Below are 27,200 nucleotides of genomic sequence, written 5' to 3' on the forward strand. Positions count from 1 at the left end.
AGCAAGGAATACACAGAGAAACCCTGTTTCAAAAAAGCAACAAAAGATCCATTTCTGAATAATGATAATACACAGGCAAAAGATGAGCACACCCACCTACAATCACAAATAAATAAATAAATATATATGTGTGTGTGTGTGTGTGTATATGGATATATTTAATTCTCATGTGTACGGATGTTTTTGCTTACCTATCTGCCTGTAACCATGTGCACGTATGGTGAAGGTGGAGGCAGAAGGGGGCATTGGGTCCTGTGAGACTGGAATGACAGGTGGCTGTGAGATGTCATGAAAGTGCTAGGAATTGAACCTGGGTCCTCTGGAAGAGTAGAAAGTGCTCTTCACCACTGGCTCATTTCTCCAGCCCAAAGTCAAAAGCCTTTTATGTTGGAAACCAAGCCCAAGCCAGCCCTGCTTCTTATTCACTATATTCCCAAGCAGTAAGTGGAGCACAGTAAAGGGCAGAGGGCATTGCACACACACACACAGACACAGACACAGACACACATACACACACCCCAGATAAAAACATACACATACACACAAGCATTATAGATAAGAACACAAACCACTTTTGTAATTGTTTTTGAGACGGTCTCATGTACTCTAGGCTACCCTTGACCTCACTGAGTAGCTGAGGATAACTTTAAAATTGTGATCTCTTGCCACTACATCCCAGGCGCTGAGATGACAGGTGCCCGCTACCGGCTCTGGTTTTACAGTGCTAGGAATCAAACCCAGGGCTTTCTTGTGCCAGACAAACCCTCTTAACTACTGAGCTGCACCCCCAGGTCACTTATTTTAAGTGGACATTAAAATGAAAAGGTTTTAAGTTTGCAGTGAAGTCACTTTGAGACATGCCCTCAAACCAGGCAGCTGACACTTCCTACTAGACTGTTGGATGTACTTCACTGGAAAAGTCAGAAAACTGCTGTCCTTGATCAAACTGGTTCCTCTTAATCCTTAGCATTTCTCACCACAGCCTTTAACCAGTAAAAACTCAAAACCAGTTGCAGTTGAATTCAGGAGCTGGATGTGCTGATCCAACTGGACGAAGAGAGCATGAGGAGATGAAGTGTCACACCTGGCCTCTTGGTCCCAACAATTAACCACACACAGTGCGTCATCTTTTTCATTAGTAGACTGTTGCTCTTTCCTCTTTCCACGGTGGTCATAGGAAACAGAAAAGGTCTTCAGGAAATGGAATCACAAGTGAGTACTTTGTATCACGTACACACCAGCAGAGGAAGGATTCTGAATTGTAATTCCTACCATCAATACAAAACTGATTTTTGTGCCTTTTCTAGAGTCTTTTGGAAAAGTGGCTGAGTAAAGGCAGACAGTAAAATCCCGAGATAAGTAAGTGACAGGCTTGGGGCAGGAGAATTGTCCATAAACGAGGGCCGGGCGGATTGGGATTTCCTCTGAAGGCCTTGTGAACAAGAATCTGTTTGAACTGGAAGACAGTCAGGCTTTCTTTTCCTTATTAAATAAACATTTGAATTACCAGCTGGGTATGGTAGTTCATTCCCATAATCCCAGCATTCAGGAGGCTTCAACAGAAAGGCTGCCACAAACTGAAAGTCAGCCTGTATTACAAGGGAGTTCCAAGCCAGCATGAGCAACAGAGTGACCCTGTCTTAAAAACAGAAATATTGCCTCACCAAACTTTTCTTGTATTTCTATGCCACTCCTAAAATGCCCACAGAACTGAGGTAATCACTTAAAGTGCCATTTATTTTTATATTATGAGAAACTGCTATTCCAGAAGCCAACTGACTACCAACTGCTGCTCACTGACTATACCCTATGTTTCACCAGGGCTTATAAACTTCTGGTCTATTTTGAGTGACTGACTCGGTTTTCACATTCCACAAACTCCAATCAAGCCTTACAGGCCTGACAGCCAGTGTGGCTCAGCAAGTGGCTGCGTACCCGTGTTCTGATTCATTCTGGGCTGATCCCACATTAACTTCTTAAAGAACACCATGAAGCAGACATCACTCTTGACTAAAACACTCACGTCCTAGAACCTCTAAGCACTCTGAACAACTTCCTCTGGACAAAGCTAAAGAACCTTCCTTTCCCACAAGAAAGTGCCCCTGAGCTGCTATAGCTACAGAGACACATGGCTCTTCTACGGTATCCCACGCACTTTATACTTGGTGGATGCTCATTTGGAAGAAACAGAAGCCTCTAAAATTTATATTTACATAGTTTACCATGTCTTTTAGTATTCTTAATGATATAAATATTTTTAGACTTGAGACACTGAATTAACTTGAAGTTCACAAAGTGGTATTAGGTTAATACCACTCGTGCCTGAACCTTAGATGTAAGTAAGATACATCTAAGTAACCTTAGATGTAAGTTCACCATGGAGAACAAGTACCTTTTCTCATGAGTGTGTGCATGCATGTTTGTGAGTGGGGGTGGGGAGTATTTATACAGGTACACAAGGAGGCCAGAGGACAACCTGAAAGTGTCATCCTTAGAAATGCTCTTTGAGATGGATCAATTATGCTGGGCTGGCTGCCTAGTAAGCCCCAAACATTCTTATCCTCTCCCATCAGCTACCAAGCCCCACTCTGCACTAGGATTTCAAGTGTGTGTCATCATGTCTGACATGTTTGCTTGGGTGCTCAGGCCCTGCCACTTATAAGGCAAGCAGTTTTCTTTAGTTTTTTTTTTTTTGTTGTTGTTGTTGTTTTTTTTTGTTTGTTTGTTTTTTGAGACAGGGTTTCTCTGTTTCTCTGTGTAGCCCTGGCTGTCCTGGAACTCACTCTGTAGACCAGGCTGGCCTTGAACTCAGAAATCTGCCTGCCTCTGCCTCCCAAGTGCTAGGATTAAAGGTGTGCACCACCACCGGCCAGCAAGCAGTTTTCTGACTGAGCTACCTCCTTATCCCCAGCGCTATTGGAAAAGCATTTCAATAGGTAAGATAAATTTTTGCTAGCCTGTTCGACTGTAATTTGGGTGGACACCATCTTCACACACCCCCTTTACCTGGACAAAGTCAAAGCCTTTATGAAATGTGTTGGGCTGAGAGAAGCTCCTGGTTGCAGAACTGATAAAGCTGTCTTAGACACAAACAAGATACATAACTCATCTCCACCCCAGTCTTTTCACCTGCTTACAGTAAAGCCAGTCCCAGGATGCAATCCTCTATTTTCTTGTGGGAGGATTTTAACCACAATCCTTCTTTAAAGAGAAATAGAAGCTAGCTAAGTGACTCAACTATCTGGGGCAAAAATGGTTTCCTAACTACTAACTCAGACATAAGCCTGCCAAATTATAGTAAGAAATGACACTCAAGACCGAAACAATGGAGCTGGAAAGATGGCTCAGTGGGTAGGAGCACTGGCTATCCTTCCAGGAAACCTGGGTTTGATTCCCAGAATCCACACAGCAACTTACCACTGGCTCTGGGAATCCAGTCACAGGGGCTCCAACACTCCTCTGGCTTCCACATACACCAGGCACACAAGTAGAGCACAGATACATACACAGGAAAAAATACCCACACACCACATGCACCAGGCACACAAGTAGAGCACAGATACATACACAGGAAAAATACCCACACACCACATGCACCAGGCACACAAGTAGAGCACAGATACATATACAGGAAAAATACCCACACACCACATGCACCAGGCACACAAGTAGAGCACAGATACATACACAGGAAAAATACCCACACACATCAAAATAAACTTAAACTTAAAAAATTACAACGAGAAAAGTTACAAATGGTTTTGTTTGTTTGTTTTGGTTACAAATGGTTTTATAAGCAGTATACCATATATGTAAAATGAGAATATAACCAGTGGGGAAAAAATACAACATGATAAATCATAAAGGAAGACACCACACAATTGTTTTGGGTGTTTGTTTGTTTATTTGAGACACAGTTTCTCTGTGTAACAGCCCTGGCTGTTTTGGAACTTGCTTTGTAGACCGGGTTGGCCCCAAACTCACAGAGACCATCTGCCTCTGGATTAAAGTCCTAGGATTAAAGGCATGCAGCACCATGCCTATAAAATAAGAGTCAGTGTAAATATTGGCAGGTTAGCAATCCCCAATGATTATTCTCTCCCTCCCCCCATCTCTCTCTGTGTGTCTGTCTCTGTCTGTTCCTGTCTCTGTGTGTGTGTGTTGTCTGTCTGTCTGTCTCTCTCTGCATTTGTACCACTACACATGGAGGCCAGAGGACAACCTCAGAGTGTCATCCTCAGAAATGCTCTTGCATGTGTTTGTGTGTCTGGCGACCAGAGGTCAACCTCAGCTGTCATTCTTTAGGAGCGTCACCTTGGTGTTTGGCTCGCTTGGACCTGAGGCCTGCTGCTTACGTTAGGCTGGCTGACCAGCAAGCCCCAGGGAACTGCTTGTCTTAGTGTCCCAGGGCTGGGATGACAAATATATGCTACCACAACTAGCTTTGCTTTTTGCTTGTTTGTTTTTACTGTGGGTACTAGGGATGGCATTCAGAGCCTCATACTTGCAGAACAATCTCATATCTCCTAAATTACCTCCCCAGGCCCTCAAATGTTCTTTTCAGAAGCAGAAGAAAGCTACTCTAGCATATCCCTTTCACAGTATGTCATTTATCGAGGATGGATATCATTACCGAGATCACAGTTAGAGGTCAGGTTGTACCAAGTCAAGTATTGATTTGATCCCTGAAATGGAGGGTGGAACATGATATCAACATGACAGAATGCTAGAAAAGAATTAGAATTTTGACCAGAAATACTTTCCAAAGCTATGACGGCTTTTGGGGTAGGAGAGGGAGACAAGACTGGACAGATCTCAATGTAAAAATACTAAAAATCAACACATGTTAACAGTGTACCTTGGTGGTATGAGGAAACTAAAAAGGAGAGGAGCTGTTTAGGCTTTTCTGAAGTTAGCAATTATAAAAGACCCATGGGCTGGGCGATGGCTGGTCGCTCTGAGCACTTGCAGGGCTCTTGGACTCAGTTCCCACCATGCACATGGTGGCTCACAACTGTCTGTCACTCCAGTTCCAGAGGATCTAATTCCCTCTTCTGGCTTCTGAGGGTGCACATATTACATGCAAGTAAACACTCATAAACAAGTTAGCGAACAAGAACTGGAAATTACCATAAGGAATTTTTAAATACTCAAATGTCAAAAGGTTTCTCATGCTGAAAGACTCTTGACTAGGCAATCCCCTGGGACTTTCAAGGTCTGAGAGCACTTTCTAGAAAGAATTGGTTACTCCTCTATGTACAGAAAAACACAAAATAAAAGAGAAATAATTGCTGATAACACTGAGGTAGTAGCAAGAGACTCCCATACTTAATTTGAGTATAACATTTCTCCATATCTGGATATATAATTTGTTTTTAATTACATAGTATTTAATTTTTAGATTTCATGATTAAGTATTTATGCTTCTGAAATACTATGTTTATGGAAAACCATATTTGACTTTACTGCACAGTCTCTCAACTCTGAGGTATGCAGAGACCCTTGCCATTGGCCAGTCCTGTTCTTTAATGATAGTATCTTCATCTCTAGGAAGAAATCGGCAGTATCTCTATACAACTTTATAACTTAGACCTATTCAACAAATGCCTCACCAGTCATACCCAAACTTGAATGACACTGAGATTACTGAATTTCCACAGTGAGACTATTTAACAAAAAGCAGAATTCCTTACACTAGGGACTACAACCATGGCTGACATACAAGCCCCTTAGAATGGAGTTTACCACTCTCTATCACTTGGTCTCAATCTAAATACTTTCCTACTAGAATCCCTCAATCTAAATACAACCAAGTCAACTTGGTACAGCCCATCACCAGCGTGTTGACCTCACTGACCTCTGGTGTTTTATCTACCAGATCTTCCTACCTAGAACATCTCTTGTCACCTCGTGGAGGGATTCAGGCTCAGCATTAGCTGAATTTCTTCTCAGAGATAGTAAGTAATCTGTTCGACTATGATTGCTTTGTTAGGATCCCCAGATCCTATGCTATCGATAGACTATTCTTCTTGGTAATACTTAAAAATTGTTATTTTAATTACTGTATGTGGCTTGTGCCAATATGTTATCTACAATCAACCCAACAAGTTGATGAAACCCATGTAGGAAATGATTTTACAAGAGAAGGGTGAGGCTGGGCAGTGGTAGCAGTGGTGGTGGTGGCGGTGGTGGTGGTGGTGGTGGCGCACACCTTCTAACACAGCACCTGGGAGGCAGAGGCACACTGATCTCTGAGTTTATGAGGCCAGCCTGGTCTACTCTACAGAGCTAGTTCTAGGACATCCAGGGCTACATGAGAAAAATCCTGTCTTGAAAAACCAAAATAAATAATTAAAGAGAAAGGCATCGCAAGGAAGAAGAAAAAGAAAAAAAATTCCATCTCATAAAACTGAAAAATTGTCATAAACAGAAACAAGTGCTTGAGGCACAGTGCCTACCATCAGCTGGCACACCTCCCCCTCATGCCCTCTAACACACTTTCCCTAAAAGCTTCCAGGATGTATCTGCAGGTAGGGGAGTAGGGGAGGGGCTGGTGCAGGAAGTATTTGCTACACATAATCCAGCTGCACAGTGCAGAATGCTTGAGAATCCCATGATCACCTGCTTTACCACCGCCCTTGTACACCGTCAATCCCCAGCATTATCAAGGTGAAAGGGAAAGAAATGATGAGGGGTGAAGACGGAAGAGAGAAAGGGGAGGCTGTGAGGAGAGGTGGGAAGGAGCAGGTCTGGAGGGCCTGCTGAAGAATGTATGTCTAAGCTCTTCAGGCAGTCAGGGAGACTGTGAGAGTGCAGAGATGGCTGAAAAAAAGTCCAGGTGACTGAACACCATGAGCCTGGGACTAAGCTTCAGAGGGATGAAAACACAAACTGAACACCAGTTTCCTTTCATCCCTTTAAATGCTGGATCCTGTCTATTACAACCCAATACCCTGTTACTACACAAGACTGCTTCCAAGCAAGCACATAATGTACTCTGAGCATGGAACCTCCAGGCAGCCCCTTCTCATCCGTCCCACTCTCCCGTGTTCTTTTCTACTCTCAGGTCATCAGTACATCTATGACCTCTTGTAGCTATAAACTATAGGAATAAGAGACAAGTCAGAGGCAGTGGGATATTTAACCTGAGACTGACTTTATATGATTACCTTCAGTAGCAGTCATTTCCCTACAAACAAGAGAACTTTGCCCTTCACTATGGCTGAGACAATTCCACTGTTACACAAAAATCACAATGGGAACAATCACTGAAGATCTCTGAACAAACATGTAGTGACTTTGTTCCTGAAAAGTTAAATAAGTGACAGTAATGTAGACCTGGACTGAGAGACGACATTCAGAGAGGAAAATTAGTTAGGTAGTTGCTAGAATAATCTCCACTGTGAGAACATGTCTGCAAGTGATTGTGCACCTGCCTGGAACCCATGGCCTTTTGAAAACAGCTACTTTCCAGAAGGCAACCACTTTTATCATTTATATTGGTCAATGAAGTTCTAGGAATGGTTCAATCCACCCTAGGAGCCACCATCTAAGTTCAACACAATCCAGGCCCAATTGAGCAGCATGCCCTACATTCTGACTGTAGGGACATCAGTCATCGGCCTGGGGAACGCCTGCTGGACTGCATCCTTTCTATTCCTGCTGTTGAGATCTCCAGACTCGGAGCTGCTAAGGTTTCCCTGTAGAAAGTCTCACCGAGAAGGAAACCAACAGACTAAGACCCATCTGAGAGAGGGGCAACACCTGACTCAGTACCAACCTTTGGCTGGGTCTAAAAGAAATATTATGCCCTGGATTTTTAAAAAGGGAATATAAACCACTCTATCTGGAAATGGATAAAAAAAAGAATTCAAGGAAATATTAGGGAAGAATTCACAGAAATGAGTAGTTGCTTGGATGGGGGACACGGGGAAGAAAGAAGTATGACTGAGTGGAAAATGCCACAGACCGGCTGAGGACACAGGTGGGGAAGGTCTGGTCCACTGAGTGCTCGGAGTCCCTAAAGTATACCTGACTGTAATTCTGACTCTGTGGGCCACTGTACAGGAAAAACCGAACACTGGGTAGAGCTGAACTCCTAGCTCTCAAGTAGACTGCACCGCTCAATGAAGTCCAGGCCGACAGGGCAATAATGGAAGGACTCTTGTTCAGATGACAGTTCCAGCAGGCAACTCCCAAACAATTGGCATTTAAGGAAACTCTAGGGAAAGAGAAGTGTCATTCTTAAGCACAGCAGTATTTTGCTATCAGATAGTTATAAGGAAAACAGTAGAGGAGCCCATGATGTAAGTACACGTCTAGGGTGAAGGGGAAGAGCGAAGGCAACACTCCATCTCCCATGAGCTCAACTTAGCTAGCCAGAGAAGCCATGGAACTGGGAAGAAAAAGCTACCTCTGCAAATAATAACCTGTGGACAATATACCTGCTCATGGGAACTGGAGGCCAGACACAAGTCAACAACCCTTTGTACTTTAGCACATACCAGGCATCCTGAGAGGGACTTGAGCTCATTATTTTGTTTAATTCTTATGATATTCCAGCAAGGAAGAACACTGGGCCACTGAGGTAGGACTTGGTAAGATGAGCAAGCCGAGCACACAAGCTAGGATTCAACTGTAGTGTTGCATGTAAGAAATGGAAAGAGAAATTTCACTGTGAGGATCTGGTGTGGTTGACTGAGTGCAAAATGCTATGAAGTGAGATCAAAACAGAAGAGAGGCTCGTGGTGGGGTAAAATTATGCACATTTCCCTATCAAGTGTGTTCACTGGAAAACTGTAATCCTCCATGCTTAACAAGTGCTGTAGCTCACCAAGACGGCGTTTTGAATTGTGTGTTGTAGTGACCAGAAAAACATGTTTGCAGTGGCCCAGCCACAATGCCTCAATTCTCAAACATGTATTTACCAGTGTCTATCGAAGGAGCTAAGGAGGCCATCAGTACATGAAGCTTCATTAAACTTTAGTCCTGCCCGCCTAAATGACCAGCACAGACAGTAAAGCTTTAACACTACTGTGTGCATTTGTCACTGTTATCATATGGGGCAGCAGCAGTAACTGGGTGTGAGTCTCAGGTCTACCAGAGATTCACTGCGTGACGATGGCAACTTACTTATCCTGTCTGTGTCTCTGCTTTCTCGTGTAGTAGCTACCTTACACAACTGTTAACATGTTCAATAAGTTAACCTTCACAATGCTGTCAAGACAGTGTCTGGTGTATAATAAAGAAGTAATGGATAATTAACTAACTAATGCAGTTCCAGCTAAATTGAAAAGAAAAAAACAAACTTAAATATCTGACTCAGCCTGCTCTACATGAAATGGCACAGGAAAATCAAAATAACCCTAAAGCTTGCTTAGCAGCTACCGGGTACCATTTATATAAAACACTTCACAGACATCTGGAGAAAAATAAATAGGCAAATACACAAAAGCAGAAACTAAGATGCTGAAAAGGGAAGTAAGACACCCAGTTTCATTTCGCATATAGCATTCATAGACCTCAGGCGAGAACTCAAGCTCCACTAACTCAGTAGCCACAGGCTACTTTGTACTCAAGAAAGTACATCACAGCACTTTTCAATTCTCCCCTAAGAATATTTTGAGGTAAACTATTTTGCTTCTAGTAGTGGGACTTCACCTGCTCTGGAGACCATCACTGTACCAAACCTATTTCTAAGCGCCAAGAAAGGCTCCCTTACGACATATTTCTACTGTCTCTGCTTCTGCATCCTCTCAAGAGGCTGAGCTCCTGCTTCTGTTGTTTCTGTGATGCTGAGGTTGGAACCCAGGGCTGCCTGCTAGGCAAGTGCTCTATCATGAATTACACTCCCAACCTAAGACCAGTTGTTAATGAAGCAACCCTGAGTATGAGACACATCTTTACGGAGTCCAAATGATGATGGAACTAAAGTAGTTTTTTAAATTCTAATTTGGGCTGGTGAAATGGCTCTGTGGGTAAAGATGCCTCTGCCTAGCCTGATATCTGAGTTCTATTCTCAGTATCTCTATAGGGTGGATGAAGAGAACTGCCTCCTCCAAGTTGTCCTCTAACCTCCACACGTTTGCACACACATATATAAATAAGTGTAATTGTTTAAATAAAAAAGAAAATAAATCTTAAATTCCCCTTATTTCTAGACGCTAAGGCTTTCTGACAATAATTCCACATAAACTTGAGCTTACTTAGTTTTCGTTGTGGAGAAGAAGCAAAGGCGCTGAAGAAAAAGAATTGACAGAGGTCCTCTCAGGCAGCGTGATCTCACTGACAAAGGACATGCACACAATTTCTGTCCCTTTAGCAAAACTACACCCAGGGCAATCAGTGGCTTTTCACCCACAGGCCTGCCTCTCCTCCTCACCCACATTCCTTCCTTCCTAACCTTGCTGAGCCATTGTAATCTTAGCTCCCAGAATATCTTACAGCACCCTCTTAAAATCGGTCTGGGTTATCACAAGTTTTAATTCAGGGCACCAATCTTGTTTCTGCTCTTATCTGTAGACTCTGGCCTATAAAATTTCACTACAGCACCTCAGTCCTTTCTCCCAGACTCTCAGTGTCCACCTTTCCTCCGGCAGTCTTGGATCTCAGCTTCTTCACTGTGTTCCCCGGCCCTCAAAGAATCATACTCACCCTTGCTCACCTTCCCTAAATTCATCTCCTCCCTCGTCCTCCTTATACACGCCCCGCTAGTCCCTCCTCCTCTTGGAAATTCTTCCCAAACAAGTTCACTTACAGCAGCAGCTCTACAGTCTGCCGCGCCCCGCACTGCGTGTCATCCCAGCCCTGCCAAGTCTCCCTGTGCTTCCGCGCACCCAGCAGCCCCGACTGCCAGCCGCTCCCAGCCCACCTGCTCTCCTCCGGCAGGCGCTCCCCGCTGCCGCCAAGATCCATTCCCGCGCCCTCCGGACGCATCCGGGCTGTAGGGCCGTCTCGGGGCGGAAGAGAGACTCCAGGTCGCTTCGACTGCCAGGGTAACAGGAGCACCCTCAAGAGAGGGGAGGCACCATGGCTGGTGGGCTCAAAACCATGCACTACACCCTGACAGCGACAGAGTCAAGGACTGCTGCCTCAGCTGCCGTTCTAGCCCTGCCACCCCCACTTCCGGCTCCAAGAACTACAATTCCCAAAAAGCCCTTCGAAGACCATCCTTCTCCCGGCATGCACTGCCATATCCAATCCCAGGCTCACCTAACCACCACACACAGACACCAGCTCCGTGCTAGGGGAATTTGCCTGGGCAGGGAACCTGGATTGAAAGCTCCAGGTTACAACAATCAGGAATTCGAGGGCGAACTCCTGTTACACTTTACTCAGGAAATCGGACTCTGTCGGAGTTTAAGATAGACAACAAAGCTGATATAATCCTAATTCGATTAACTTCACTTCAGTCCATTCGTGATTTAATACATCGTGGTGTTGGGAGACTCCAACATTTACACCAAGAGATCACAAACTGAACCAGAAAAGCAGTAGAAAGGCAAGGAAGACTTTGAAGGAAGGTCTCCTACAGGAGTGGTGTCAGGGTACAGGTTACTGTTTTCTTTTTAAAAAATATTCTTAAATGTATATGCGTATGCCTGAGTGTATGTGTGTGTGTGCTTGTAGGTGCCCATGAAGGCACCGGAACAGGGACCCTCTACAAGAACAGATAGTTCTCAATCCTTGAGCCAATTCTCCACCCTGTTTTGGTATTGTAGCACAGGTTGGCCTCGAATTCAAGATCCTCAGCCTCCAGAATGCTGTGATTATAAGCATATACCACCAAAGCCTGGCACAGCAGTTTCTAGGATAAGAGTTTAACAAGGAGGAGAGGAGAGGCAGAAAGATGGACACAATAGCTCTGACAGGCATTAAGAAAATAGCTGTTTTGGAAACTGCTGCTTCTTAGTAATCAAAACTGAGAGAGGGCAAGATGGCTCAGTAGGTAAAGCAGTTTGCTACCAAGCCTGACTACCAGAGTTCCAGCCCCAGACCTCCATGGTGGAAGGAGAGAACCAATTCTTGAGAGTTATTCTCTCTCCTCTCCATGAATGTGTGTGTGTGTGTGTGTGTGTGTGTGTGTGTGTGTGTGTGTAAAAGAAGTTTTAATGCAAAGAAGGAATGAGATACAATGATGTGGGCATTCTCATGCAAGCAAGACCAAGCTATGAGATGACATGTTAAGGAGTTGGGATCCTAGCCATAGAACAGTGAGCTTTATCAAGGATGTACAAATGAGAGGAAGTGTCAAATGTGCTTATAAAGGGGATAGAGTGGGTATCTCATTAGAGGTAAGAGGGAAGTAGATAGAGATTAGTGATCCCCAGAAGAGTCTGTGCGTGATAGCCAAGAGTAAGACAAGTCGGCTGCAAGAAATGAGAGAATGGCAGAAATTCTGAGCTGGACTGTTTCAGCCTTTTTCCAAGAAGAAAGTCTCACCTTAGCTATAACTGAGTGTTGTCAAATGAACACTGGGACTTTTAGTTGTCAGCTAACATTAGTTGTTTAGTTTCCCCAAAAAACATGTTAGAATCTGCCCCTAAAGGTATAACTAACTACATTTCTAAATGCTGGCAGACTATCGTTCAGACCAGGGAAAGCTTGACTCTAGGCTGAAGGTGGCCCTATGATTGACGATTTGCAAGCCCAGGCCTAAACTAGAGCAGGGGCTGGAAGAACAAGGTTAAGATTACAGCAATATGAAGACAAGAGAATCAGCATTATTTTGTGAAGGGCTGGCTATGGCAAGTGAGAGGGAGGAAGAGGGCGAGAATGTCTCCACCAAAACTAATGAATGTTAAAAATAACTTGGCTTCTAAAGGTTTTCTATTCAGGCTGGGGCTGTAGCTCCAGGTTGGGAGCCTCTAGGTTCAATCTCCAGCACCAGGTAAAGGGAACATAGTGGTATATATCTGTAACCTCCGAACTGGAGAGGCAGAGGATCAGAAGCTCAGGTTCATCCTTGACTACATGCTGAGTTCAAGGCTGGCCTGGGCTATATATGAGACACTGTCAACAAACAAACAAAAACTAGTTTCATTCAAGAGAAGACAACGTCCAAGCCAGGTGTGGTATCAGATGCCTATAATTCTATCAGTCAAGAGGCTGAAGCAGAAGAATTGTGAGCTGAGCTACACAGAAGGTAAGACTGTGTCTCCAAAAAGAAAAGAAAAACCTTTACAAAACATTTCAAATTAAATACAATAATATATTCTAAAAAGATGAAGCTGGGCAGTGGTGGAGCACGCCTTTAATCCCAGCACTTGGGAGGCAGAGGCAGGCGGATTTCTGAGTTCGAGGCCAGCCTGGTCTACAGAGTTCCAGGACAGCCAGGGCTACACAGAGAAACCCTGTCTCGAAAAACAAAACAAAAAAACAAACAAGAAAGAAAGGAAGGAAGAAGGAGAAAAGCGCCCCCCCGGGGGGGGGGGTTGAGAACAAGATAAAGATGTTGCCCTTCAAATTAAAACATAGCACTAGAGTCCCTAGAGCCCCTGGTACAGTATGGAAAACAAGACATACAGATTTGAAACAAGTATACTGAGACCATCCAGGTTTTTAAAAAATACAGTCTGAGCCCATTCATATAAAAAGCTAAAACCCTGCACACTTCTCAATGGTGGAAGAAAATATATTCCTGCCCTCTAGGCAGTAGGTGAGGTGGAGAATCACAAAAGAGCACATGACAATCTTTACAACAGATTGATATATGTGTTGTTCAGGATATGGTGATATTTTCAGAGGTATCTGTTCTGTGCACCTATGTAAACTGTACACTTTTTGTTTTGTTTTGTTTTTTTGAGACAGTGTTTCTCTGTGTAGTTCTGGCTGTCCTGGAACTCACTCTGTAGACCAGGCTGGCCTCGAACTCAGAAATCTGCCTGCCTCTGCCTCCCAAGTGCTGGGATTAAAAGGCGTGTGCCACCATTGCCTAGCGAAACTGTACACTTTAAATGAACATCTTTTATTGGCTATCAATTATATCTCAGTAAAACTGAGGGGGAAAGGAAGCCTAAAAGGTACATTAAACAAAACATAGTAAAGGGGTTAAGTGTAAGGTTGTGAGGACTGTGCCTGAGCTATAGGAAGACCCTGTCCCAAGGGGGGGTGGGGGGGGAATCAAAGCTCAGTTGGCCAAGTGGCAGCATAAATGAGGCTCTGAGAAAACCCAAGTTTCATCTTCAGTGCTCACCTAAAGAGCCAGGTATGCTGGTACTCCAAAAACAGATAGGTTCTTGGGGCTTCTAGCCGGCCAGCCTAGCATCACTGGAGAGTTCAGGGTCCCAGGTGAGAGCCTGTGTCTCAATCAGGAAGAGCGAGGGTGCAGACAGATATGGTGTACCCATGTATGAGATTCTCAAATAAGTTATAATGAATGATAAAGCCAAGTTGGACAGCTCATGAGGAAGCAGAGCAGAGGCTGATCTCTAACCTCAACACAGTGTACGTGAATGCAATAAACTGTAGAAAGCAATGGAGTGTAGAAGGCCTCTAAGGTGCTGAAAAATACCATTTACTCTTTAAGCTGAGCAAAAATAAGAGGCTGACCCTCTGAGCCTAGTACAATGTCTGGCACTCAACTCCTACCCGTACATGTGCGTGCACACAAGCACACCACAGTGAACATCCACACACATATAATATATAATTTTAAATACTACATCAGATACAAATAGTAAAAATTGCTGTTTATCTGCAACATGTGATATATCATGTCCTTGCTTATCTGAAATCCATATTAATTGGCCCTCAATTTCCTCTGACAAACTAGATGTTGTCTTATCTATACTGTATGAAATCAAGCTTCTACCGAGGGTGGCTGCTTGAAATCCATTTCTTTTGACCTATATGAGGATTCAGAACTGTTCCATGCCAGGCAAATGTATGTGCTCTACCCAGCACAGTGCCTCACTGATGTAGGTGCTCAAAAAGTACCGTTCGCTCTGCAAGTTGTGTGAAGTTAGAAGCGCTGCATCCATATTGTCTGTTGCATATCCCCGGGAGCCTATCCCAACACCTGTTGCACTGTGAACATGTGATTAACTGAAGAACTACTGCTCATGCACCTAGAAAATGCAGAGTTGGCATTTAACTCCAGCCTTTGTACAATGGCTGAGCCACATCTCAGTCAGTTGTGAGTGGTGCTTATCTCTCTGTGTGTGTGTGTGTGTGTGTGTGTGTGTGTGTGTGTGTGTGTGCGCGCGCGCGCATGTGCATGTGCGTGTGCGTGTGCGTGTGTGTGTGTGTGTGTTTGTGTGTATACACGTATGTACAGTCGTGTTAGGGAAGTCACAGAGTCAGGAGCAATGAGGCAACTAGTCACATCCACAGTCAGGAAGCAGAGAGATGAAAGGGCAAGTTCAGCTCATAGAGTGGTGTTGCCCATATGTAGTGTGAGCCTTCTACCTCAGGCAACTCAGCCTAGAAACTTCCTCATAGCTATGCCTGAAAGGGTGTCTCCTAGGTGATTCTAGATCCTGTTAAGTTGAAAATTAGTATTAACTCTTACATAGCCAGAGCCGACTGAGATATTACTAATACCTAATATTGTAGTCATAACTTTTTATTCTTTTCTTTCAACTTAACTCCAGTTAAGTCCTAAATATGATCCTGGAATTACAAGTTATTAATATGACATGAGAGAGGAATATTTGAGATTCATAGACTTTAACCATTTACCTTAAGTGACAGAGCATCTAGGAATCAAATTTAGATCTGTAACTCCAAAGTCAGTTTATAGATCAGTTTAACTATACCATCTAATGGATTTAGAGTGATTACTTCCATCTGGTCATTATGGTATCAGTTTGTACTGATAGACCACAGCTCTGATCACAACTTCAGGTTTAAACTTTAATTGATACACAAGTATAAAGTCAGAGTTCTTCACAAAAATACTAGCGATTATTAGTGAGTGTGGGGAACATGTGCAAATATTGGTGCACTCATATGCTGTTGATGGCAATATAATGTAGGCTTGTGCAAATCAATCTGCCAGTTCCTTACAAGGTTAAAGTGCTGTCACATGATCCAGCAATCTATATCCAGTATGCTTCTAAGAAGTGAGGACTTATGTGCTCAGCAAACTCAGAGATGAAAATTCATAGCATACTATTTATAATAACCAAAAAGTGAAAACAGCCAACTGTCTATCAACTGATAAAGAAAACACTACACCCATGCAATAGAATACTATCCAAGCATTAACAGGAGTGAGGGGTGGACTTACTGTTAAAACATGAGCAAACCTAGAAAACCTTGTTCACTGAAAGAAGCTAGACACAAAAGATCAGATATTGTATGATCCTGTTTATATGAAATGTCCAGAATGGCCGGGCGGTGGTGGCGCATGCCTTTAATCCCAGCACTTGGGAGGCAGAGACAGGCTGATTTCTGAATTCGAGGCCAGCCTGGTCTACAGAGTGAGTTCCAGGACAGCCAGGGCTACACAGAGAAACCCTGTCTGGAAAAACCAACCAACCAACCAACCAACCAACCAACCAAACAAACAAACAAACAAACAAAAAACAAACAAACAAACAAACAAACAAACAAAAAAGAAATGTCCAGAATGACTCTATAGGGTCAGAAAGTTGAGTTATGATTATTTGCTGTTTGTTTTGCTTTGTGTCTGACCTATATACGGACATAGTATTACCACAATGCTTTAGTCTTGTATCTTTTGGAATCTGAGAGAGTCTCTGAATTTCTGAGACCATAGCCCTTGGGAAACTTGAAAGCAAGAAGGAATGCTTGATGAGATACCGAGGAACATTAAAAAAAAAAAAACAATTTGGAATCATGCTTCAGTTTTAAAAAAAGATGGAAACAAAAGGTAGTATTTACTATATTGGTGCAAAAAAGCTTTTGGAATATTTGTTATTTATTTGTATATTTATTTTACACATACCTAAAATATTTGTATTATTCTATATATGCCAAAAAATTTTTTAAAACCCATAATTCCAAAATTTAAACACATCTGTTTTCTTATAACAAATGCATGCTTTCAAAATCTAAATGCCTTAACTTTTTCATACAGATTAAAAAGATTAGAAGCAAGATGGGCTGGTAAGATGGCTCAGTAGGTAAGGGTGCTTGCTGCCAAGCCTGACAATAAGAGTGTGAGCCCTACATGGTAGAGAGAATGGACTCCCACAAGTTGTCCTCTGATTCCACATGTGCCATGTTACATATGCGCGCTCTCTCTCTCTCTCTCTCTCTCTCTCTCTCTCTCTCTCTCTCTCTCTCTGTCACACACACACACACACACCACATAGGCACATTAAATAAATAATAATGTAAATAGACTTTCCAGGCTGGGAATAGTAGTGCGCACTTGGCACTAAGAAGGCAGAGGTGGGCAGATTTTCGTGAATAAGAGACCAGTCTGATTGCATACTGAGCTTCAGGCCAGTCAGGGCTGCATATAAGACCCTCCTGTTTTGTTTTGCTTTAAAAATAGAACCAATTTACAATTCTTCTCTGTAGTTTACTCCTACAAATGAGCAGAAAGTGAAGAAGTTATAACTAATGACAGAGGGCTAATACAGGGAGAAATGTCTTGTGCTTAGAGGATCTCAGAAATGTAAAGATAGGGTTTCTGGCCTCAAACTCACAGAGATCTGCCTGCCTCTGAATCCCAAGTGCTGGGATTAGAGTTGTACACCACCACTGCCCAACGAAGGATCTTAAAGAATCTTAGGAAAACCTATGCAGACTAAGGTCTATAAGATAATTGTGCCCTACCCCCAGCCTTGAGCAGGCCTGAAAGACCTTGTTTACCACAGAGACCAAATAATAGGACCTAGGTGGAGTTACCCACCTGGCTACATATACAACCTGCTACAGGAACTTAGAATAGACTGCCTGCTGAGCTTGCCTTGAAACATCTCCAGCAATGACTAAGGATGGGTTCCCCCACTCATCTCCAGCTGAAACAAGAAGGGGTTCGGTGGGGCTTTCATTTTAAATTAGAAGAGCTGAATATTAAACTTCGAGCCTTGATCAGAAAGCTTTGTCTTGGCTTCATGCTTTTCTCGACTCTCTGTCCCATCTTTATCATTTCCAGCCCCGCTTTCAGGTGAACCCAGTTGCTCCGGTGGCCGCAGGCGGCTACAGGTGATATAACAAATGACTGAAGGAAATGATAAATGTACTACTCAATAAACCCAGGAGCCTTAGAAACTTTTTTGTTTGGTTGTTTGGTTTTGTTGTTTTGGTACACAGTCTCACTATAGAGCTCTGGTTGGTCTGGTATTCTCAGAGATGCACCTGCCTCTGCCTTCTAAGTGGTAAGATCAAAGGCCTGCTCTACCACCTCTGGCCTCATCCACATTCTTCTTTACAATCTAGCTTCCCCAGTTGCTAGCAGTTCAAGGGGTTGGAGTTGCAGAATGATCTAGCAAACTCAAGGACCTTGTGGCAAGAGCATCAGGCTATTCCACTTGACATGACAGATTTTATTGTTGAATCTTGCTGAATTCACTTTTTACCATTAATTTCTTGTACACTTTCATAGGTGTGTGCTATGTTAACTGACTATATACAGTTATAGTTTTGCCATGGGAAAGAAAACCAACTTGACTTTTGTTGTTTTGAGACAGGCAATCTTTACGTAGCCCTGATTGTCCTGGAACTATGATCTGGCTGGCTTACAACTTACAGAAGTTCACTGGTCTTTGCCCCTGAGTATTGCAATTAAAGGCACTGGAAACCACACCTGGCCCAACTTGACTTTTGAGAATAAGGAATTGTATCTCTCAAAGTCTCAACAGAAAATAATAGGTTTTCTCAAGATAAGACTACTACTATGGTTCATCAAACACCCCAAAATGTCATGCTTTTGGATGGAATCACAACTTAGAATGGTTTCTTGTTTTAACCCTATTATAAGAAGCATTAGCATGTAGTTTTATTTTTAAGATCTATCAATAACTGTCACAATCTTCACTAAAAAGGGTAGATGTGATATAACCAGGTTTCAGCTGGTAAAAGCTAGAAAATACGATATTAATAGACACAATTGTACATGATAAGAAGTATTTTAAATTATGGGAGCTCCAAGCAAACAATAGTAAAATGTGTCATGGCTGTTGAATTTGCAAACCACATGGATTGTGACATTACTAAATTAAATATAGGATAGTGTAGTTTTCAGATTCCTTGGGTCGCCACAGAGCTCCCTCAGGTCTCTACTAAAGAAATTTTAGGAAATGGCAGAGATTTCTACATGAACAGAATATTTGACGCTTTTTTTTCCCCTTAGATGAAAATATCTGAGATGGTTTTGAGCTGTTATGTGGGGGATGGAGTAACAGACATGCTTCCACGCAAGTGCATTGTAGAAGAATTAAGTAAAAAGGGGGGGGGGCATAACATTTCATAAAGGGGAAACGAATTATTAAGCAGGAATGGAAACATTAAGGTTTTCTGTAAAGACGATTAAGGAAAACATATATACTTCTCTCACAACTCAACTGAGTAGTAGAAAAACGCAGCCAAATAAACAGAGGTACTTACCCTCCCAAGGGAAGATGAGGTCTTACTAAGGTAGCTAGTACCGTGCCAAATGTTTATAGAGTGCCGATTGAGACATGTGCAGATACATTAACATTTACTTTTATTGTTAAGGTGACTCAAGTCAAGAACTGTCACTGCAGCCTTCGCTATCAGACGTGGCAACTCAGAGACAGGGGAGCTGGGACCCATCGCAGCAATCTAAGCTCGCAGGGGTCTGTCCAGCCTCCCGAGGCTGCACTGCAGAGGGGCGTGCCGGGTCTTTCCGCAGCAGGACGAGCCGGAACAGCAGTGCCAGGCTAGCGTTTCAGACGCGGTTTCGGAGATGCTGCCAATGGTGTGGACCGTCGAGGCGCTAGCACAGCGGCTACTCCCGGCGCTCAAGGCTGAGACTCCTGTACGGCGCCCCGCACCGGCAAGGGCCGCTAAGCACCAGTTTCGCGTGGGCCGCTCTGGCCCGCAGTTCGTCTCGGTAGTCCCTCTCCCCGCCCGCTGCTGAGGATGGGAGGGCGAGGACGCCGCCGGCGCGCGTGCGCGCTCTGCGCTGCAGCTAGTCTGCGTGCGTGAGTGGGAGGCGGCGGGCCTGCGACTCTGGCCTTCCCGGCTGACTGCTCCGACGCCGCATCCCCAGTCATGAACCGGTTTGGCACCCGGTTGGTGGGAGCCACGGCGACCCCGCCGCCGCTGCCGAAAGCACGAAGCAATGAGAACCTCGACAAAATCGATATGTCCCTGGGTGAGGGACTGGGGTGGCCGCGTCGTGGTGGGGGAGGGGGCGGGAGCCACGGTGGGGGAAGGGGCGGTTGGCCGCGGTTGCCTGTCGGGTTTAGTCGCGCGTGGGCAGAACCGGCGGGGACCCCCGAGGTGGGACGGGAGCGACCCCGGCGTGTCCCCCCTTTGGGGTTGGGAGGGGTCGTGACAAGGACTGGCCGGGCTGGGCGATCTTCAGGGTGGGTGGGTGCTGTCTCCTTCCCCCGTGGGACGCGGTCTCTTGGGCCACCCGGGCCGGCGTGTGCTCCCTCACCCAGGGCTTTTCCTTATAAAGGGTCTTAGAACCGAGCTGGGGCTGCAACTGACTAAAGCCAGCAGTTGTGAGAATGGTGTGGCTGTGCCCAGAAGTGCGCTGGGCACGGGCGGGCGATTTCCAACCGGCGCCCCCCTGGGAACGCCGAGGGACCGGGACGTGGTCCCAGAACGGCCGCTCGGAGGGGTCGTTAAGCGTGAACCGTATTACTGTGTTTGATTAGGTGTTTACTGAAGCGTGTTCCCTAGCCCGGTTTCAAAGTTAGCCGGTTGGGGGTGGGGAGGCAGAGATGTACGCAGATTGATAAAATGTCAGGTAGAACATGGGGTCCAGTATACATAAAAAGGATGCCGTGGTTTGCTGCTGATTATGTAAGGAAAGCATGAGGATTGTTTTTTATTTTCGAAAAAAAATAATAATTCAGATCCAACAGTATGAAGGCTTATGTTTGGTTTGGCTTAGCAGATTCAAAAGTAATTTCATTTTTGTAGAGTCAAGTTATGGGACCAGATAGGATCAGTGCTATCTTGCTTTTTCCTCTTACCAGGTCTTTTCTCAGCACCCCACCCCACCCCACCCCTCTTTGACATTTTAAAATACCTGAATACTGAACTTGTGTTTCTTTTCGAATGCAAAGATATCCTGGACCTCAGAAACCCAGGAACTATACAGCTCAGAGGGGAGAAAGGTGCCCCAGGGGAAGGGCATCCTGAGACACGGGTGCCCAGGAACCTGTGACACAGCTCTGAGAGGAAGCCTTTGCAGCTCCCGGGGGAAGGTACTGGCAGCTAAGCTGAGGAGCTCAGGAGTCTCAGCCCTACTCCACTTCTTTGCTGCTTCTCTTCACTGCTTCTTGGCTTCTTCTAGTCACACCCGGCAGCAAATCTTCATAAAAGAGATTTAGTGAAGGATCCAGGGAGAGGAGGGACAAGCCCAGGGATGGCTGCCTTCTGTTCCCACTAGAGGACAGCAGGTTATTGTACAAAAGGCAGGGCTTATATAGGGTTCTTAGGGAATAGAGCTTTTCAGGACAGAGATTTCCAGAATAAGGATTGGTGAGTTTTCCTGCCCAGGGATTGGTTAGTTTTTGTGGGAAGCTCAGGGATTGGTTAGTTTTTGTGGGAAGCTCAGGGATTGGTGGGTTTTTTCTGCTCGGGGATTGGTAGGTTTTCAACCCTTTTCTCTGCCTTGGGGCCCATGGATTAGGATAGGAAGTCCTTCCCGACTTCAGGCCCCTTGGCTGAGGCACCCTCTCAGAGAGGCTGGAAGGAACTGTGGACTGCTGCTGCAGTGGTATTTCAGGGTGGTGCCCCACCGCGACAGCTCCTGTGATGGTTCTAGGCTGAGGAGATGACAAAGTGCTCCATTTTGACTCCTCCTGTGGTGGCATCTTACAGTGGCCTTAGGCTGGGGTAGAAAGTAGGGGCTGGCTGCTTTGATGGCTTTTGCAGCATGTTGCTTAAGGACTACAGAACTTAGACATAACCTATTCTGAGGATGTTATTTAGGGTAATACTGGGCTCACTCTTGTGATTTCTTTACATTCATGTTATCTCTTCTGTTACTTGGAAAGCTTTTGATCAGCAGTTAAGAACTCTTTCTTGGTTTCTGGGATTGCCTTAAGTCAGAACCTAATATTTGAACTAGTAAATTAACAAGAATATGTTTGGCCTTTAGTCTGACCACATTGGCTGATCAGTAATGAACTCCTCCCCCCCCCCCCCCAAAAAAAAGACAGCTTTTGATTGAAAGCCGTGAATTAGTATAACATGTTTATTGAATGTTAGGCAGAAAAAAACATTTAATATAATTTAATGTCCTAATAACCTCACAAGGGTTATACTCCTAATGATAAGTACGTAGAGCCAGACTATTTCCTGAGCACCCTGCTTCTGACATTTACTAGCCCTGTGACCATGGACAGATTGTCTAAAACGGTGATAGTAGGGGCCAGAGAGACTGCTCAGTGGTTAAGAACATACTGTTCTTGCAGAGACCCAAAGTTTGGTTCCCAGTACCTACTTTTGGCAGCTTGGCTCACAAAGTAACTCCAGCTCCAGAGAGTCCATCTCTTGGTGTCCATAGACACCGTGTTCACGTGCACAAATCCACAGTCATACACACATAATTAAAAATAAAAGCCTAAAAGTGATAATAGCTACCTCATGGATTTGCTATAGTAAATGGGTCAATAGGCAAATAAAAACTGCTTGGAACAATATTTGGTGGACAACAAATGTTATGTATCTATCTGTGTATCTGTCCCATCTATTGAGACAAGGTCTCACTATGTACACCCTGGAACCAGGATGACCTGTAGATCAAGGTGACCTCAAACTCACAGAGAATCACCTAACTCTGCCTCTTGAGTGCTGGACTTAAAGGCTCTGTCATTTATACACACCTGCACTATATATAATGGTGTGTGTGTGTACCCTTATTGTAATTATTTACAGGAGTCTGAGGTAGAAGTTAGGATTTCAGTCTGACTTTAGAGTTTCAAACTATAGATGTTAGAGGAATTGTTAAACATCTATTTCCACAGCCAATACATTTTAGCCAATGCATCATAGTTTTGTGTTTCTTTAAAAATACTGTTTCTCCCCTCTCTGTGTGTGCAAAATGTATTCATGCCACAGCACACATGTGGAGGTCCAGTTGTTGGTTCTCTCCTGCCATTGGTTCCAGAGGTTAAATTCAGATCATCGGGCTTTTGCCCACTGAGCCATCTTGTGTTTTGTATGTTTTTAGTGTGTGTGGATGCCAGAAGTTGACATCTGGTGTCTTCAGTCACTGTCTACCTTCATGAGGCAGGGTCTCTCACTGAACCTGAAGCTCATCCGTCTGGCGAGTCTGACTGGCCAGCAGGTATTAGGGATCCTGTGTCTGCCTCCCCATTGCTGGGATTGCAGACTTGTGTCACAGCACCTAGCTTTGTGTAAGGGTGCTGGGGATATGAACTTGGGTCTTCATGCTTGTTGGGTAAGCACTTTACTGACTGATCCCTCCCTCTACCCCCCTTTCTATGTATTTCATTTGATAAATAGAACATCAACTAAAGAGAGATACTTCTTCTTGAAGGTAGAAAAATAGTGCTATGGAGAGCTGAAATAGAGCTGTCTGCCTCAGGAGAGTGCATCAAGTCTGTCAGCACTGGTGTTTTAGCAAGAATCTTAGAGATTTGTGATAGGCTTACCAGGTCCTATAATCTCAGCAGAGAACCTGAGTCAGGCAGGTAGATCTCTGAGTTTGAGGCAAGTTCCAGGCCCGCCAGGGCTGCATAGTGAGAAAAAAAAAAAAAAAAAGCCAAATTTTAGAATATGTGACCAAGCCAGATCAGTCAGCCAACAGGTTCTCCAGGACAGGGGTGAGGATTAAAAGGGAAAAAAAAGAGACAATTAGACAACACTGCAGCATGACCCCAGCCATACAAGTAATAAGGTCAGTTCTAGGTTAAGGAATGAGCAAGGTAATAAACAAAGTCCCATGATCACTGTTTCTAAGGGCTTATCAGGATGACCAAGATACCTGAGCCTACTTCCCTGTCCTAGCCCAAAGTCATAGTCTTGCCTGAAGCCTACTTCTTTGTTCTAGCTGCAAGTCAGATTGCTGTCCTGGCCCATTATCAGATTCCTGCTGCCTGAAGCCTACCCTTGTCCTGGCCCAGTGTCACATTCCTGCCAAGTGGTGGCAAAAGGTCTCCACAAATAATGGTTTTCTGATACCAGTTTTACAGAGTGTCTACCGACTTAGTTAACAATTGACACTGGCTCAGTTTTTTAATTTAAAAAATTATATTGTAACGCTTTTCATGGGGTTGTAAGAATAACTGAATGCACTATAATTATCTCACACATACACATGTACAATGCCTTGGACAAAATGTTTCCCTTTACTAAGAAATAAAATATTTATTTTATGTGTATAAGTGTTTACCACATGGGTGTCTGGTGCCTGTAGAAAGCAGAAGAGGACATCAGATCCTTTGGAACTTGAGTTGTGACCACAAGGAATTAAACCTGGGTCTTCTGGAAGAGCAGCAAGTGCTCTTTTTTGTTGTTTTTTGAGACAGGGTTCCAGTGTAGCCCTGGCTGACCTGGAGCTTGCTCTGTAGACTGGGCTGGCCTTGAACTCAGAGATCCACCTGCCTCGGCCACCAGAGTGCTGGGATTAAAGGCTTGCATGACCACCACTGGTTGCAGCAAGTGCTCTTAACTGCTGACCTATCCTCTAGCCCCAGAGAATATGATATAGTTCATTATAATGTAGTTCATTGTAATGCATTTTTTTCTTCCAGTGTTTACCCTGTCTACTCACTGGGTAGGAGTGGCCATGTTCTCCTTTCATATTAAAAAAACTTTAGATAATAAGATGTCTTCCTATTTTTTAGTTGCAGCAAGAATTTTATTATATACTAGTAATGGGCGCTCTAGAAGACAAGGCAGGAGGATCAAGAGTTTCAGGCTAGTGAGACTTCATCTTAAATTTCAGCTATATTAAAAATTACCCTGTGTAAAAATTACTCTGGTATGTTAGGCATTGTAGCATATGCTTTTGATCCCAGCAGTTTCAAAGTAGAGGGAGGTAGAACTCTGAGTCCCAAGCCAGCCTACTCTGAGTTCCGGGCTAGCCAGGGATACACAGTGAGTGGAACCTTGTCTCAGAAACAACAAAATTACCCTCGTAGTCAAAATCAACACCTCTTTTGCCCCTAATTTCCTGACCAAATTCATTGGGTATATTCTCAAAGTTTTGAGGTTGTAAATATCTGGTGGAAAGTAGGTTAAGGGAAAACGATGTTTTTCTTACTGTGTTCTCAATGAGAACTTAGTAATAAGTTCATATGTCTGATATTTATGAAGCCTTTTGTTTTAAACCTAGTGTTACTGTTTAAATATAGTATCTCCCAAAAGGCTCCTATGTTGAAGGCGTGGTTTTGCCAGCTGGTGGAGCTGTTGAGAAGTGATTGAATCATGAAGGCAATAATGCCCTCACTGGATTAGACATTGATAAATTCATAACTGAATGGGCTATTTAGGTGAAGTAGGGCCTTATTGGAGGAAGCAGTTACTAAAGGTGTGCCTTTGAAGGGTAGCACCCACTTCTTTGCCTGGATGTCAGGAGGCAGTCAGTTTTCCTTCGGTGCCCTTCCATTATGATGCTGTTTGTCACCTATAGGCTTAGAAACAATGGGGTCAGATGACCACAGACTGAATGAAATCTCTGAAAGGATGACCTCCCACCCTTCTTCCTCTCCCAAAATCTTTCTTTCTAATAGTTTTTTTTTTTTTTTTTTTTTTTGGGGGGGGTAGTTTTCTTCAGTAAGGGAGCATGACTAACAAATGATTTTCAGTGTCTTTTATCTTATTAATTGGTATTGAGGATCAAACCTAGGGTCTTATGAATGCTAGGGAACACTGTACCATGAGCTACACCCAAAGCCCCTGTGTTTTTAAATGTAGTCAACTAGTTTGCAGTTGGAGATGAGTCTCAAGAGGAAAATGGTACTTTGAAGTACTTTAAATTACATATATTTGCTTTTGTGTATGTGTGGATGCATGTTGCTTTGTTCATTTAGGCCAGAGGACAACTTATGGGAGAAATAATATAAATCATGTAAGAAATGACCCTTAAGCCATGTGTGCTAGTGCAGGCCTTTCATCCCAGCACTTGGGAGTCAGAGGCAGTCAGATCGCTGAAAAACCAAAAAAAAAAAAAAAAAGAGAGAGAGAGAGAGAGAGAGAGAGAGAGAGAGAGAACACCAAGAAATGGTCCTTAATAATCTCTTGTATTTCCTTCACTGATTGAGGAAAAACTAATTATATTGATACAGTTATGGTTAAAGTGATTTGGTAAAATGATTGGAATTAGCTTTTAGCTTTAGTAGAAAGTTGTTGACAGTGCAGTTTCTTTGGTTATTTGCTTTGTCAGTCACCACACTTAACACTGGGTTTTGGGACTAGAGAATTTCCCATCCTTTCTTTTCCTTCCCGCTTTTCATTCTCTGCCTTTCATCCTCTGTCTTTCATGAGATAGAATGGCGTCGTTATACAGCCAAGACTGGCCTTAAAGTTACAGCAGCCCACTTGCTTCATTCTGTCAAGCTGGGATTACAAGTGTATGCCACTACACCCAGCTGAGTTTAGATATTTCTTTTTTTAAACACTTTTGGGGGATCATTGCACACCTCAGTATGAGTGTGGAAAGAACTCAGGATAGCTTGTGGAGAATCAGTCCTCTTTCACTGTATGGGTCCTGGTAATAAACTTGGGCTGTCCAGCCTGGTGGTAGGTGCCTTTATTTGTGGAGCCATCTCCCTGGTGCCAGATATTTTTTGAATGAGTATATTGTTGGTTTCTAGTAACCTTTGACACTTAATAAGAATTTGATATATGTTTAATTTTCTCATACTTAACATTGTTCATTGTGGTATTAACACAGTATGATGTTTATAAATTAATTTGAGGCTGTTGAAGGTGTTTTTGGAAGTAATAAAGCTTACAGAGTTGGAGAGGTCAGAATAGAGAGAATTATGAATGACTTTGCTAGAAAGGACAGAACCAAAGTGCCATTGCTTTATTATGATACTTGTTCATTTGCTTGCTATTTGCATGCCTGTTTTCATAAATAACCTAAACTTACTGAGAATGGGGAG

General features: G+C 43.7%; 2 protein-coding genes across 9 annotated transcripts in view; one reads left to right on the forward strand and one right to left on the reverse strand.

The window, feature by feature from the left end:
• Window positions 1-20,053, reverse strand: part of Rubcn (rubicon autophagy regulator) — a 56,965-nt gene extending 36,912 nt beyond the window's left edge. For 5 of the 7 annotated variants that reach the window (XM_034515613.2, XM_034515615.2, XM_034515616.2 and 2 more), the window contains exon 1: window positions 10,871-11,076. In XM_034515613.2, the coding sequence (XP_034371504.1) occupies window positions 10,871-10,935 (65 nt within the window). In that variant the 5' untranslated portion in view covers window positions 10,936-11,076. Of the gene's footprint in view, window positions 1-10,870; window positions 11,077-19,524 lie in introns of those variants that run through there. The other 2 variants (XM_034515614.2, XM_076942824.1) reach the window with 2 other exon arrangements.
• Window positions 20,021-27,200, forward strand: part of Fyttd1 (forty-two-three domain containing 1) — a 32,510-nt gene continuing 25,330 nt past the window's right edge. The window contains exon 1 of one of the 2 annotated variants that reach the window (XM_034515617.2): window positions 20,021-20,257. In XM_034515617.2, the coding sequence (XP_034371508.1) occupies window positions 20,155-20,257 (103 nt within the window). In that variant the 5' untranslated portion in view covers window positions 20,021-20,154. The remainder of the gene's footprint in view (window positions 20,258-27,200) is intronic. The other variant, XM_034515618.2, reaches the window with a different exon arrangement.

Source organism: Arvicanthis niloticus, chromosome 12, assembly GCF_011762505.2.
Source record: "Arvicanthis niloticus isolate mArvNil1 chromosome 12, mArvNil1.pat.X, whole genome shotgun sequence".
Lineage (NCBI taxonomy): Eukaryota > Metazoa > Chordata > Mammalia > Rodentia > Muridae > Arvicanthis > Arvicanthis niloticus.